Source organism: Bos indicus x Bos taurus, chromosome 27 (assembly GCF_003369695.1).
Source record: "Bos indicus x Bos taurus breed Angus x Brahman F1 hybrid chromosome 27, Bos_hybrid_MaternalHap_v2.0, whole genome shotgun sequence".
NCBI lineage: Eukaryota > Metazoa > Chordata > Mammalia > Artiodactyla > Bovidae > Bos > Bos indicus x Bos taurus.
Window position 1 is genome coordinate 13,681,075 of NC_040102.1, and position 16,187 is coordinate 13,697,261.

A 16,187-nucleotide genomic window follows, 5' to 3' on the forward strand; every position below is an offset into this window, starting at 1 on the left:
TGACTGTAAGCCGTATTGAACAGAACAACATTTGAAGCACACTTGGGAGAGTTTGAGGAGCGTTCAGTTTGACCAATAGCCAGGGCAGATCTGCTCTATGGGGCCCAAAGCTTATTCAATTAGGGGGCCTAGGTTAAAGAAGAAGAAACTAAAGATAGTTTACTTTGGTGAATTTTTTAAAACATAAGGTCCCATGAACATGCTGCCAGGGGCCCTTGGACTTGGAAGGAACTCGTACAAGTGGAGGAGCCCTAAAGGTTAAGCTTTACTGACTTCCTGGTAAATTCATTGCTGCTGTAGTTTAAACTGTGTATTTCAGTTCAGTTCAGTCACTCAGTCGTGTCTGACTCTTTGCAACCCCATGAATCACAGCATGCCAGGCCTCCCTGTCCATCACCAACTCCCGGAGTTCACTCAGACTCAACGTCCATCGAGTCAGTGATGCCATCCAGCCATCTCATTCTCTGTCGTCCCCTTCTCCTCCTGCCCCCAATCCCTCCCAGCATCAGGGTCTTTTCCAATGAGTCAACTCTTCACATGAGGTGGCCAAAGTATTGGAGTTTCAGCTTCAGCATCAGTCCTTCCAATGAACACCCAGGACTGATCTCCTTTAGGATGGACGGGTTGGATCTCCTTGCAGTCCAGGAGACTCTCAAGAGTCTTCTCCAACACCACAGTTCAAAAGCATCAATTCTTCGGTGCTCAGCTTTCTTCATAGTCTCACATCCATACATGACCACTGGAAAAACCATAGCCTTGACTAGACTGACCTTTGTTGGCAAAGCAATATCTCTGCTTTTGAATATGCTATCTAGGTTGGTCATAACTTTCCTTCCAAGGAATAAGTGTCTTTTAATTTCATGGCTGCAGTCACCATCTGCAGTGATTTTGGAGCCCCCAAAACTGAAGTCTGACACTGTTTCCCCATCTATTTGCCATGAAGTGATGGGACCAGATGCCATGATCTTCGTTTTCTAAATGTTGAGCTTTAAGCTAACTTTTTCTCTCTTCTGTTTCACTTTCATCAGAGGCTTTTTAGTTCCTCTTCACTTTCTGCCATAAGGGTGGTGTCAACTGCATTTCTGAGGTTATTGATATTTCTCCCGGCAATCTTGATTCCAGCTTGTGCTTCTTCCAGCCCAGCATTTCTCATGATGTACTCTGCATATAAGTATAATAAGCGGGGTGACAATATACAGCCTTGACGAACTCCTTTTCCTATTTGGAACCAGTCTGTTGTCCATGTCCAGTTCTAACTGTTGCTTCCTGACCTGCATATAGGTTTCTCAAGAGGCAGGTCAGGTGGTCTGGTATTCCCATCTCTTTCAGAATTTCCCACAGTTTATTGTGATCCACACAGTCAAAGGCTTTGGCATAGTCAATAAAGTAGAAATAGATATTTTCCTGAAACTCTCTTGCTTTTTTGATGATCCAGCGGATGTTGGTAATTTGATCTCTGGTTCCTCTGCCTTTTCTAAAACCAGCTTGAACATCTGAAAGTTCACGGTTCACATATTGCTGAAGCCTGGCTTGCAGAATTTTGAACATTACTTTACTAGCATGTGAGATGAGTGCAATTGTGCAGTAGTTTGAGCATTCTTTGGCATTGCCTTTCTTTGGGATTAGAATGAAAACTGACCTTTTTGAGTCCTGTGGCCACTGCTGAGTTTTCCAAATTTGCTGGCTTTAAACCCCATTTAAACTGTGTATTTTCCTAAGTTGAGAGAATTAATAGATTTGAGTTTTAAGAAGAAGTGTTTCCACTGACATTATTATGGAGGAAAAGACTTTCTTCAGGGCTCAAAATGAATGTCGTTGAAGCAAATATATAGGCTCCAAAGTTTTCCTGATTCTATTTGCTCTGTACACTTAGCTGAGAAGGTACAGGACAAGCTTGTATAATGTATGGACACTTTTTAACTGAGAAGGTTTCCTCAGGACAGCAAAAAAAAAAAAAAAAGGATGGGGGGGCGGAATATGTTTGAAAGTAAAGCTAGCAAAAAGAAAAAAAGGCAAGGTATATTGGACATGCTCAATCTAGTTTGGCCATTAAAATAAGTAATACAATGATATTGGATAGAAAAGTTAGTGATAGTTAACGTGAAGTCCTTGAGATGAATAAATCCATGTGACTCAATTAAACCTTTGTGCAGAGATTGACAACTAGGAAATAAAAAGCAAAGGTCAGCTAAAAGATGTGTAGCTGTCACATACCCATACGACCCATATCCACAGTCCCAAGACCTTCACCTAAGCTCCCCTGTTGATCTTACGCTAGCAACTAATAGCCCAGCCACATGCAGAAACTAGCACAGAATTTCTCCAGACTTCTAAGCATGAAAAGCTCTGCTGTTAGAAACCACAGCTGAATATCAAAATTGTTCTGGCCTGGTCTTTTTAGTAACTGTGGAGAAGAGAAGACAAGCTGGTGTGTACACCAACTAAATGCAGAAACGCTGGAGGCAATACAGAAAAAATGATCAAAACAGCCACCTTTTTAACAGGCTGGGCTGTTCCAGGCCAGGCACAGTGCCAGATACAGTGTTGCACACCCACACAGCAGCCCTTCAAGGTTACACAGGAACTAAGAGAGGCTCAAGGAGGTTATGCCTCTTCCCCCAAGATACATAACTAAGAAATGGGGAACAGAGATTTGAACCAGTCTGAAAAGCGTGTTCTTTACACTATACCACATCAGTTCAGTTCAGTTCAGTTGCTCAGTCACGTCCTACTCTTTGCAACCCCATGGACTGCAGCACGCCAGGCCTCCCTGTCCATCACCAACTCCAGGAGTTTGCTCAAACTCATGTCCATTGAACCAGTGATGCCATCCAACCATCTCATCCTCTGTCGTCCCCTTCTCCTCCCACCTTCAATCTTTCCCAGCAACAGGGTCTTTTCCAATGAGTCAGTTCAACACATCAGGTGGCCAAAGTATTGGAGCATCAGCTTCAACATCAGTCCTTCCAATGAACACCCAGGACTGATCTCCTTTAGGATAGACTGGTTGGATCTCCTTGCAGTCCAAGAGACTCTGAAGAGTCTTCTCCAGTACCACAGTTCAAAAGCATCAATTCTTCGGCGCTCAGCTTTCTTGAGAATCCAACTCTCACATCCATATATGACTACTGGAAAAACCATAGCCTTGACTATACGGACCTTTGTTGGCAAAAGTAATGTCTCTGCTTTTTAATATGCTGTCTAGGTTGGTCATAACTTTCCTTCCAAGGAGTAAGCGTCTTTTAATTTATTTATACTATACCACATAGTCCGTTTTCATCTGTCCAAGCGGCCAGGTTTCTATAGGCTAATTCCCTGGATTTATAAAAAGCTATATTTATTTCACAATCATTTGATAAATTATGTAGAACTGTCATCTCTCTAGAAAAAAGTTTGTGAGATTAGAGCTACATTATTAACAATACTTTGTACAATGAACTCATTCTGTATTAGCACATGATGTTTGGCAGTGGTGCTCATTGTAATCCCTCTCTCATCATCCTTCTCTGTACATTATCCCTGCTAAACATGGACTCTTGCATTTGCTTTATGTGCCATCCATGTAAAACACAATGGTTTAGGTTTTAAATTGATATCCGTCTTTATTAAATCTGTGTTGACTGATCACATACCATGTGCTGGGTTCTTGGACAGATTGTAGTATTGAGACAAAGTCCATGCTCTCAGAACTCACAATCCGGTAGGGAGAACAAGATGTACATGTAACAGACTAAATGACATCATCAATATCACTCTTTGACACCTAATCACATGGCTTGTATTTCGAGAGTAAATATGTGGAGGCTTCTCTGGTGGCTCACATGGTAAAGAATCTGCCTGCAATGTGGGAGACCCAGGTTTGATCCCTGGGTCAGGAAGATCCCCTGGAGAAGGGAATGGCAAACCATTCCAGTGTTCTGGCCTAAATAATTCCATGGACAGAGGAGCCTGGCAGTCCATAGTGTTGCAATGAGTCAGATACAACTGAGCGACTAACACTTTTTCACTGTCTGTGAAGGGAGAGATTACGGGGAAATGGGGGTGTGTTTAAGGAAAGTTTCCTGGAAGGTTGATTTGACGCAGGTCTAAAATGAAATCTGCTGACACAGAACAACCAGGAGAAAGGAGAGCAGTCATGAAGAAAGAATATAGAACAAGTCAAGTTACTTGCTCACAAGAGATGAGTGGGACATGTTCTAAGAGAAACTCAATCCAGTTCAAAATTATGATAACATCAAAATGACCGTGTTGGTAGTAACGAGAGATCAGTAGGAAGGCAGGTTAAGGTCAGAGAGCTCAGGGCCTTGATGGCTCTAAGGAGTTACTCTCCGGTCCTGCAGAGTAGCAGACAGTGGGGAACCGTGGTCTGATGTTGAATAAGATAGCAGCATCTCAGAGTGGCCTTTTAGGAAGATGAATCTGGTGTCAGTGTCCACAATGACATGAAGATCAGTTAGGAAGCTGTTATGTGAAACCATGAGATGCTAGGTACCTGAAATAGTCTGAGGAGTCATGAAGGAATCAGCTGATGAGATAAAGGAAGGCAGAGAATGGACACAGTGTGTAAGTGATGAGAAAGAGAAAGATGTAAGAAAAATAAAAAAATAAGGCTTTTAAGTCCACATCATCAAACAGATGATAATAATCATTGACAAAAATTAGGGATTCATTTGCTTAGTAACTAATTTATCAAAATTGATTTAACAAAACCAAGGTATTTCAGCTCATCAGAGCTTCTTCATTTAGCTTAAAAAATGAAAATTCTTTACAGATGCTTCTTCCTCTTTACCCTCCAATATCATGTTCCTTGTATCAGATGATAGAATCCTACCTGGGCTTCCCTGGTGACCCAGCAGTAAAGAATCCACCTGTCCATGCAGGAGACGCAGGTTCAATCCCTGGGTCAGGAAGACCCCCTAGAGAAGGAAATGGCAACCCACTCTGGTATTCTTGCCTGGAGAATCCCACAGACAGAGGAGCCTGGCGGGCTGCAGTCCCTGGAGTCACAGAGAGTCAGACATGACTGAGCGACTGAACAACAACAACGAAAGGATCCTACCCGGCTTTCTCCTTAGTCCCACTTTCCTGGCTAGCACACAAGTCATGAAAGACTTAGGAAAGGTGGTAGAAAGAAAAAGAAAAATATGTCTAAATATATAAAAATGAACAGGGAAGTCAGTTGTTAATGATGAAGTAAAGAAGAAAAATGAATGTTTCTTCTCCTCTTCCTATGCTTCATAGCATATCAACAGTCTCATTAATTGGACTGATGGGGGAAATAATAAATATATTGAATAATAAAATAAATATAAAAGCATTCCTAATGTTTTAACATTCAGAGTATTCTGTCATACCTAATGTTTTAAGTATATGTCAGGATATTGTATCAAATCAAATTGGCTAGCTATACTTTAATTAATTGATATAAATACTACCCAACATATTAAATTTTTACATAAATGAGAGCTTCCAAAATGCTTAGAAAGTAAGTTTTTTTTATATATGTTCAACATTTCCCCCTATGATGTTCCTAGTATGTTTGCTAACAAACCCCTTTTGTAGGTAGTAAATGTTAGCTCATTCCTGATCCAATTCTTTAAAATTCCAAAACAAAGTAAACTAAATTCATTAACTAATACCAGCCAAGGGGCATTTCAGCATGTAATTCTAAAAATAAACTTTGTGAATTTTATATTACCAATTAAAAGATCAAAGAAATGTCAATCACAGGTCTGTGAAATTGAACAGATTAAAATTTAGATAGAAGACTCTAAAAATTTGATTCAGCGCTTGTCATTGACTTCATAGTTAAAAATTAAGCAAGCACAAAAATATCACATCCCAAACCCAAAACCTTGCTTGCAATAATATAAACAATCTTTTGTTTGCCAGAAAATCATAGTTTTATGCATTAGTATAATTTATACACCTTCAGAAAAACTCTGTATTCCAAGGGCTGTGGTACAGTTTCCAACTGAAAAGTTTTATAAGTGTTAATAATATCTATTCTATAGCTTGGGCTTCCCTGGTGGCTCAAATGGTAAAGAATCTGCCTGCAATGCAGGAGACCCAGGTTCGATCCTTGGGTCGGGAAGATCTCCTGGAGAAGGGAATGGCTATCCACACTAGTATTGTTGGCTGGAGAATCCCATGGACAGAGCAACCTGGCAGGCCCATGGAGGTTGCAAAAGAGTTGGACACGACTGAGAGACTAACATTCTACACGCAGCTTGTCCTTTGCAAATATTTCTCTAGTCTAAGAAGACTGAATTATGATAAAATAAATGAGGAAACCTAGTCTGCATTTACCACTGGATCTGTCTAAATCTATAATCTAATTGAGTAAGACTTAGAGAAGACAGCTTGGATCTAGACAATTCAGGGTGAGTTAAGAGTTCAGGCACAGTATAGTATAGCATAGGTTCTTAACTTGATCTCAGCTTCTTTGGTTTTGATGCTATTAGTTGAAGTCTCAATGTTATCATAAACCTTTCTGAAATAAAAATCAGTTGGTCACCCAAGAAGGCTATTGTATATAATTCTGCTGAACAGAGATTCCCCCAAACTGTGCACTTGGTAAATATCCTGCACCCTCGTTACCAGCATCTGACAGTTGTCAGTCATCATAGCCTCACATTTTCACAGGAGATACATCACTGATATAAAAGCTCATCACCCATTTGTACCACCACCCCAGCCTCTCCAATGCTTTGGCTTTGCAGGAAGTTGGAAGAGCAAGAACCAACACCCCCTTCAGAAAACTCTTTGCTTAAATCAGGTGTCCTTGAATCCGAAACACATCACACAGGCTACTCAGAGCTTCTTGCCACAAGTCTATCAACTGAAAATTTCCACACTCACTTTTTTGTTCTTTGAGCGTTTCAATACAGATCCCCCCTTTTTTTTTTTTTTTTCCCATTTAAGGGAAACTGGGCCCCAAGAAGCAGTTCTAATTTGCCATGGCAGGCTGCACTGTAGGGAAAGGAGCTCGCTCTCATTTCCTGCTGTTCTGCGGGGAATATTTCCAGAGGCGAATGCTCCTCTCCAGGGCTGCATACGCCTCCACATTTGTTCTTCTGGACAATAGACTTCCGTGCAAAATTAGAGCCTTCACTTGATGGACATTTTTAAAGCCATTGGCAGATAGTGCTTGATTTAGAAATCTCTGTGTCTTCAAGGAAGGAGATGCTTCAGGACAGAAAATATAAAGCATCACTTTGGACCTTGTCTTTTTACCATTCCACTGGAATAAAAGTGATGTCAATAGATGCAAAGCTTATGACCTGAATGTCTATTATTTTTGGACCAAGAAAACTCATGCCCTATAGCTAAAGAGTATACCGCCGCTATTCAAGCAGGCGTCTCAGAAATCTGTTGTTTTCTTCTCAAAATGAGGGGCACCATGAAAAAGTATGCATTCTTCATTTACCTGTAGCATCATTCAACTAGAAACCATTCAGACTGGATATTTTAAGAAGGATCTGCATTGTTTTGGTAGTTTTGACATTACAGAATAATAGTAGGACTAAAGAAACAAATTGAACCTTTATTCAAGTTTAGAGAATTCTGTTTTCCTGATTTACATTTTCAGAAGGCAAGTTACAGTTTAGTTAACAATAATTATTACACTTCTACACAGGCTTGAGTCACAAGGCCAAAGACAGTGCAGTGTAAGAGGAGACAGGACCCAAGTCAGTATTAAGAATAGCTAATGCTCATGAGTATGTATTGTGTGGTCAGCGCTGCTGTCAGGATTTTACTTGCACTAGTTCATGTAACCCTCTCAACAGCCTATGAAATCTGCATTATTTTCACGTTTACAGATAAGGAAGCTGAGGCAAAGTTAGCTGGCTTGCTCAAGGTCACACAGTTTAGTGATGAAGCTGATGTTCAAACACGGGCAACGTGGTCCAGAGGTTATGCTCATATATATATTACAGCTGGCAGGAAGATAAAATGTGTGTGTACATGTTTACAACCAACTGTATCATAATTAGTGTATAATCAGAGAGAGAGGAAAAACTAGAGAATCTTTCCAATGTCATGCCTTCCAAAATAGACCCAGCTTGACTGAGTTACGACTGTGTCACAGCTGTATATATATATCTGGAAGAGCGACTCTGCCAATACCAGACTGACTATTGGAGGGAATAAAAAACCTCTGCAAAATTTTTCTGAATATTATAATGATATGTAACTTTTTACCTCAGTACAAAGTAATAAACTACCACATTAAGGAACACAGTATGTCTTAGTGCATTTAAGATTTCAGGCATCAGGACTTCTCTGGAGGTGGTAAAGACTCTGAGCTCCCAAAGCAGTGGGCAATGGTTCAATCCCTGGTTGAGGAACTAGGATCCCACATGCTGCAAAAAAAATTTTTTTTTTTTTTTCCGTTTTTGAAGCCAGGTGTTTTTGGTTTGATTGCAAGAGAAAACCGGAGATTTCCTTACAATGAGATGCAAGTAGAATCACTAGAATGTTACACTTGACTGGAGAGTTTGTTAGAGACCCCCTTCCCCTGGAATAATCCTTAAGCCTGTCACTCAAGGGCTGTGTGTTAATGGCTTTGCATTGAACCAAAAATATTTCAAGAGCTTGCTTCTTCGTTTAGGTTGGAAGCATATTGCCTTCTAAAGGTAATTACTTTTAAGATGGCTGTTTAATAAATTGTTACATCCTCAACAAGAGATAAGGAAAAGAGTCATTGGCACCAGTTCTTTTAAATCATTGTTTACAGTGCTGTTCATTTTCTAGTCATTGATGAGGAGTCGCAGTTTGTAATTAGTTTCTCATCATCTGTTTTATTTTGCTTTTAATTTCTGTGTTTTAGGAGTAACTTTTTTTGTGATGTTTCTGTATGATCTTTTCTTACAGCAGCAACCCAGCTCACAGGTACTACCTTGCAACTGATCCAGTCACGGGAGATTTGTATGTTTCTGACACTAACACCCGCAGGATTTATCGCCCGAAGTCACTTACGGGTGCAAAAGACTTGACTAAGAATGCCGAAGTGGTGGCAGGAACAGGGGAGCAGTGCCTTCCTTTCGATGAAGCCAGATGTGGGGATGGCGGAAAGGCTGTGGAAGCAACACTCATGAGTCCCAAAGGTACCGACCGGCATTTACCAATTGGAGGATTTCTTTTCATTAAAAAATTAAAAGGTGGAAAATCCAGTTAGTGCCTGATTGTGTTTAATGCTGAGTTAACATTTTCCTCTCAACTGTGTTCTGGAAAGCCGTTTCACATCTAGCGTTTTGAAAAGCCATTTAGTGTGAAACGGCTAAAATCCTAACGTTGATTTTACAGTAAAATCAACTATAGGTTGATTTTACGTGCTTGGCATTTTTTATTATCATACCATTTTTTTTCAACTTTTCAAGGAATCAAGCAAATCCTCAGTATCATTCAGGTCACATCCTTTTCAGCTTCAGGGAAGTGTCCGCATTCTTTCATTGTCCTGGAATTTCTTTGTCGTGAGTGAGTCCCAGGCCTCCCTAAGAACCATCACTCAGTGACCCTATTAGCCCTCACCCAGTTTGGAGCTACTAAACTTTTGTTTCTATGCCATGGGAAAAAAATGCTTGCTGTAATGAATTTCTGGAGGTAACAGGGGCTAAAAATTCTATGTGATGGAGGCCTCTAGCTTTTAAACCAGTCGGAACTGACTCCTTCTTCATGTATTATGCCGTTCATTACAGTGTTTTTCGATTTGAGCCTTTTTTTTTTTTTTTTTTTTTCATTATAGCAAGAGACTGTTATGTGAACACGGACTGGAAAAAAGTATTTGTTGTGCTGAATTATTCATCCTAGCAGATTTCATTGTAACAAGGTCAACAAAACACTAACCTTGGCTTAGATCTATTTTTGTTAGAATAGAGTTACTCTAAGTTCAGCATAACAGAATTTGACCTGTTTCTATAATTTATAGACAGCAACACTGTGCGGTGTTTATATTTTAAACACATGTACTACCCATATGATCCACATGCTAAGTACAGATTCTTACAAATTTGGGTTCTTTATTACATTTTACATTGATTTGTAACTGCAATCTTACCTTCTGTCTACTGCCCATGTTATTGATGTTAAATGTTGAGTTTAACGATGGCTGTGAGCATTTAATTAAATCATTTTTGAAAGATTACTAACAGGGACTCTCTTGGATACAGGAATGGCAATTGATAAAAATGGATTAATCTACTTTGTTGATGGAACAATGATCCGAAAAGTTGATCAGAATGGAATCATATCAACTCTCCTGGGCTCTAATGATCTGACCTCAGCCAGACCTTTAACCTGTGACACTAGCATGCACATCAGCCAGGTAGTGAAAACATTGCCCCAAAGTGTCTGTTTCTCTTCTGTGTGACTTGATTTACAGTGTCCGTAAACTATGATAACACCATCTTAAACCACGTGTGTCATGGCAGCCTCCTTGTGATAAAGTTCTTCCATTGATATGTGTCTCCAGAGCTAATACAAAGTTATTTTCTTCTCCAGTTCTGCATTTGAAGAATTCAATGAAATACAGGACAATTATCACTAAGAAATGCTAATCATTTGTAATAAAATACCATTAAAGCAGCAGCCTGCAGATATTCCAAGAAGAACAAAACTGCTTAAATCTCTAAGCTTGTGATTGCGTGAGGTCCTTAAGTAGTAGAGAGAACCCCCCTAAGATTAGTCCTCAGGGACTTCTGTTTAGAATTAGAAACTTCACTATTGGCCTGATTGAAAACACAAGAGAACTCTAATGTATTCATAACCTAGAAAGCCCCAGCATTTGGTGATTGTTGCCACTGAAAGGAATTGTGTTCATATCTCACTGATATCTATTAACTCACTACTTAGAGGTTCATTTGCTACTTAGCTATAATCTGCAAAATCTTTCAGTGAGCTGCATTTTTAAATAAAATTTATTTCTTCCATTTGTCTCCACTCCAAACATTTACATTTATTTCATTGTATATGTTTTAAAAACAATTTTAAAACGGTTTATCAAATTAACGGTCATTTCCCTAAATAGTCTAATTTACTCTCTGGCAAATGACCCGCAGCTCAGCAACTGACTAACCAGACCATTTCTGTTTTTTTTAAACTCAGGTACGCCTGGAATGGCCCACTGACCTAGCCATTAACCCAATGGACAACTCCATTTACGTGCTGGATAATAATGTCGTTTTACAGATCACTGAGAACAGGCAGGTGCGCATCGCCGCTGGGCGGCCCATGCATTGCCAGGTGCCGGGGGTGGAGTATTCCACGGGCAAGCATGCAGTGCAGACGACCCTGGAATCTGCCACTGCCATCGCTGTGTCCTACAGCGGGGTCCTGTACATCACCGAAACCGACGAAAAGAAAATCAACCGGATTCGGCAAGTCACCACCGATGGGGAGATCTCCCTGGTCGCCGGGATACCGTCAGAGTGTGACTGCAAAAACGATGCCAACTGTGACTGCTACCAGAGCGGAGACGGCTACGCCAAAGATGCCAAACTGAGCGCTCCATCCTCCCTTGCCGCCTCCCCGGACGGCACCCTGTACATCGCAGACCTGGGGAACATTCGGATCCGGGCGGTGTCAAAGAACAAGCCTTTACTTAACTCTATGAACTTCTACGAAGTTGCCTCTCCAACTGATCAAGAACTCTACATCTTTGACATCAATGGCACCCACCAGTATACCGTCAGCTTAGTCACTGGTGATTACCTGTACAACTTTAGCTACAGCAACGACAATGATATCACTGCTGTGACCGACAGTAACGGCAACACCCTTAGGATTAGACGGGACCCGAATCGCATGCCAGTCCGAGTGGTGTCCCCAGATAACCAAGTGATATGGTTGACCATAGGGACAAACGGATGTTTGAAAAGCATGACCGCTCAAGGACTAGAACTAGTTTTGTTTACTTACCATGGCAACAGTGGCCTTTTGGCCACTAAAAGCGATGAAACCGGATGGACAACATTTTTTGAGTAAGTATATCAAAATTCTACTCTGATTATAAAATATTGTGATATAATAATGTAATATAAGATAATAACAGTATGATCCTTTTTCTGCCTCTTTTTTTGTTTTTTATTGAAGTATAGTTGGTTTACAATGTGTGTTTCAGAGCAAAGTGATTCAGTTGTATATATATATTATACACACATATATTCCTTTACAGATTCTTTTCCATTATAGGTTACTCCAAGATACTGAATATAGTTCCATGTGCTATACAGTAGGTCCCTGTTTATCTGTTTTATAAATAGTAGTATGTATAATAATAGTATAATCTTAAGGGCAAGTGAGATCCAGGTTTTGGGAGAACCTGAAACTTCTATAAGTTGGGGATCACTTTTTCTGGAGAAAGAAGACAAAATTAGGGTCAGGGCCTTGGAAGGGACCCAGGCAAGTGGGGAGCCCTGAAGCTTAAGTTTCATGACCATCAAGGTCAGTCTAACTCTGCTTAAAGATTAATATTTTGCTTCATATAGACTTAATATTATATTAACAGCAAACGTTCATGGAAACATACTGCAGTCTTGGTTTTAGGCATAAACTTTTGGGGTTTATATTTACCCATGTGCTAAAGCTGGCTATGTTAGCTGTCACTGAAGGAGAACTTTTTTTTTTTTTTTCAACTTTTAACTTTTCATTTTGTGTTGAGTAAGGGCTTCCTTGATAGCTCAGTTGCAATGCAGGAGATTCCCAGTTCAATTCCTGGGCCGGGAAGATCTGCTAGAGCAGGGATAGGCTCCCTACTTTGGTATTCTTGGGCTTCCCTTGTGGCTCAGCTAGTGAAGAATCTGCCTGCAATGCAGGAGACCTGGGTTCGATCCCTGGGTTGGAAAGATCCCCTGGAGAAGGGAAAGGCTACCCACTCCAGTATTCTGGCCTGGAGAATTTCATTGACTGTAGTCCATGCAGTCACAAGGAGTCTGACACAACTGAGCAACTTTCACTCCCTCATAGCCATTAACAATGTTGTGGGAGTTTCAAGTGAACAGCAAAGGGACTCAGCCATACATATACATGTATCCATGCATTCATGCTAAGTCGCTTCAGTTGTGTCTGACTCCGTGACCCTGTAGATTGTAGCCCGCCAGGCTCATCCATTCTCCCCCAAACTGCCCTCCCATCCAAGCTGGCACATAACATTGAGCAGAGTTCCATGTGCTTATACAGTAGGTCGTTGTTAGTTATCCATTTTGAATGTAGCAGTGTGTACATGACCTTCCCAAACTCCCTTGAAGGGAAACATTAAAAACATTTACAATGAACTTGGCTGATTCCTTCAGTACCACATAAAGAAAGGCTTAACTTTTTTTTAAATTTTTTATTTTGTATTGAGGTATAGCCAATTAACATTGTTGTGATAGCATCTGGTGAACAGCAGAGGGATTCAGCTATACATATACATGTATCCATTCTCCCCCAAACACCCCTTCCATTCGGACTGAGACAGGCTGAACTTCTTATAATTGGTTATTGGAGAATCTGAACTCCACTTAAAAGAACCTTACCACTAAATGCAAATCAGAAATAGCTGGTCATTCTGGAAGCATATGAAAAAGTAAAAGGAGCATCCAGCCAGGCTATTCTACTAAATTTGTGGAAGAAAGGCCCAGCCAGTGTGCTCTAAGAACAGTCACATTTCATGGACTGTGTAAAATCACTTTCCATTACTTTCTCATTCCACTGACATTGCACAAAGCATAAGGCGAAATTAGACGTGCAGAGATGGCATGTTGACAAATGCAAAATAGTCCTGGAAATGAATATCGAGATCCTTAGTATGACTTCTACAATGAAATGCTGGAGAAAATGTACTTTCTGTAGGAACACACCTCTAAAATTATAATAAAAGTCAGTAGAAAAAAATGACCCAATATACAAATATTTTCTATGCAACTTTTCTGGAATAGAACCTGTACATTAGGCTTAGTTCTCCTGTAGCTTGGATCGCTTTTCTTTTTTGACAGATTCCCTTTTAATAAAATGAATGTTCCCCAGCAGCCTGATTTTGTCAGAGGAACAAACCTTTTCAATTGAATTACATTAAAATTCTGTTCTTAACATTCCTTTTGCTCATTTTGGGATCGCAATAGGAAAGGAATAAATTGGAAGTTAATGGCAAGCACTTCCTTTGCACCGTTTTCAAAGTGATAGCGGGCTGTATTGCCAAAGAGACGACGAAGAGTACAGTAAAAGTGCCCCCATCTGATGAGACTGGGCGCGAGAGCTGCTCTGATGATAAGATCTTCAGGGAATGATGGTGGCATTGGTAGGGTTTCGGTTTAGTTAAAAGCAGGGGGGGAAATAGAGAAATAAGTTTTTAGTACAGTCTAAGACTCAACCTCTGCTCTGTGGGCCATTTTTGAATGTGTTCTTATTTGTTCCTGGGAAATGACAATGCACAGAAGTTCGTCACGTGGGTTACTACTGATTGAACTTCTGTAACACATGTACGGGCTCACTAATGACCTAGGATGAGAAATGGGTATACTCCATTTGTGGAGTTGATGTGGGATAGGATAAACAGATGTGGAGGGACTTCCTTGGTAGTCCGATGGTTCAGACTGCAGACTTCCAATGTTGGGGGTGTGTAGGTTCGATCACCGGTGAGGAAACCAGCATCCCACGTGCTGAGTGGCATGGCCAAAAAATAAATCAAAAGCAGTGTTTCTATTAATTTTCCTCTAGATGTTTACAGCAAAGACATGATTAAACCATTTTCAAGAAATATTTATGCACTCTGCGAAACAGTGGATTACCATACAAGACAGGAGAAAAAACAGAGCTCTTAACCTAAATAATTCAGAACCATTATATCAGAATGACAAAGGACTTTTTCTTATAATATATATAATTATAATAATATCATCATAGCATAATGATATACTCTTATAATTTAGCTGTGAATGAGGAAGGGCCCACCCTTTGAAGTGTGAGAAACTGTAAAACACGTTTCTCCGATATTTTGGAGGATTCCTTGGTGTTGGTCATTATTAGTGAGCTGGCAGATCCCAGAATCCTAGTTCGTGTCTGTAATACTTCCCCTCGTATTCTGATAGTACCACAAGTCTAATTTAGACCTTATAAGGGTTGTGGTTGTTCAGTAGCTAAGTCATGTCTGACTCTTTACAACCCCATGCACACACCAGGCTTTTCTGTCCTTCACTATCTCCCGGAGCTTGTTTAAATTCCTGTCCATTGGGTCAGTGATGCCATCCAACTATTTCATCCTCTGTTGCCCTCTTCTTCTCCTTCCCCCAGTCTTTCCCAGCATCAGGGTCTTTTCCAGTGAGTCAGCTCTTCACATCAGATGGCTAAAATCTTGGAGCTTCAGCTTCAGCATCAGTCCTCCCGATCAGTATTCAGGGTTGATTTCTTTTAGGACTGACTGGTTTTATCTCCTTGCAGTCGAAGGGACTCTCAAGAATCTTCACAGTTCAAGAGCATCTGTTCTTTGGTTCTCAGCCTTCTTTATGGTCCAACTCTCACATCCATATATAACTACTGGAAAAAATATGGCTTTGACTATATAGACTTTTGTCAGCAAAGTGATGTCTGTGCTTTTTAATACACTTGGTTTGTCATAGTTTTTCTTCCAAGGAGCAAGCGTCTTTTAATTTCCTGGCTGCAGTCACTGTCCACAGTGATTTTGGAGTCCAAGAAAATAAAAAAACAAATGTCATTGTTTCCATTTTTTCTCCATCTATTTACCATGAAGTGGTGGGACCAGATGGCATGATCTTGGTTTTTGAAAGTTGAGTTTTAAGCCAGCTTTTCCACTCTCATCTTTCACCTTCATCAAGAGGCTCTTTAGTTCCTCTTCACTTTCTGCCACAAGGGTGGTATCATCTCCATATCTGAGGTTATTGATATTTCTCCCGGCAGCCTTGATTCCAGCTTGAGCTTCATCCAGCCAGGCATTTCACATGGTGCACTCTGCATAGAATTTAAATAAGCAGGGTGACAATATACAACCTTGACGTATTCCTTTCCCAATTTGGAAACAGTTAATTGTTCCATGTCCAGTTCTAACTGTTGTTAAAGATGTGGTTGGTGAACATTTATTTATAGAGAAGAGCCTGATAAAACCTATAGCTGGCTCCATGGGAAGTGCATGCATGCGTCCTAAGTTGCTTCAGTGGTGTCCAGCTCTTTGCAACCCCATGGACTCCTCTGTC

General features: G+C 40.4%; 1 protein-coding gene across 15 annotated transcripts in view; it reads left to right on the forward strand.

Moving 5' to 3' along the window:
- The window catches only part of TENM3 (teneurin transmembrane protein 3), a 2,746,241-nt gene that overhangs the window by 2,688,192 nt on the left and 41,862 nt on the right, over positions 1–16,187 (forward strand). For 13 of the 15 annotated variants that reach the window (XM_027530163.1, XM_027530173.1, XM_027530169.1 and 10 more), the window contains 3 exons: positions 8,878–9,110; positions 10,173–10,327; positions 11,107–11,981. In XM_027530163.1, the coding sequence (XP_027385964.1) occupies positions 8,878–9,110; positions 10,173–10,327; positions 11,107–11,981 (1,263 nt within the window). The remainder of the gene's footprint in view (positions 1–8,877; positions 9,111–10,172; positions 10,328–11,106; positions 11,982–16,187) is intronic. The other 2 variants (XM_027530171.1, XM_027530174.1) reach the window with 1 other exon arrangement.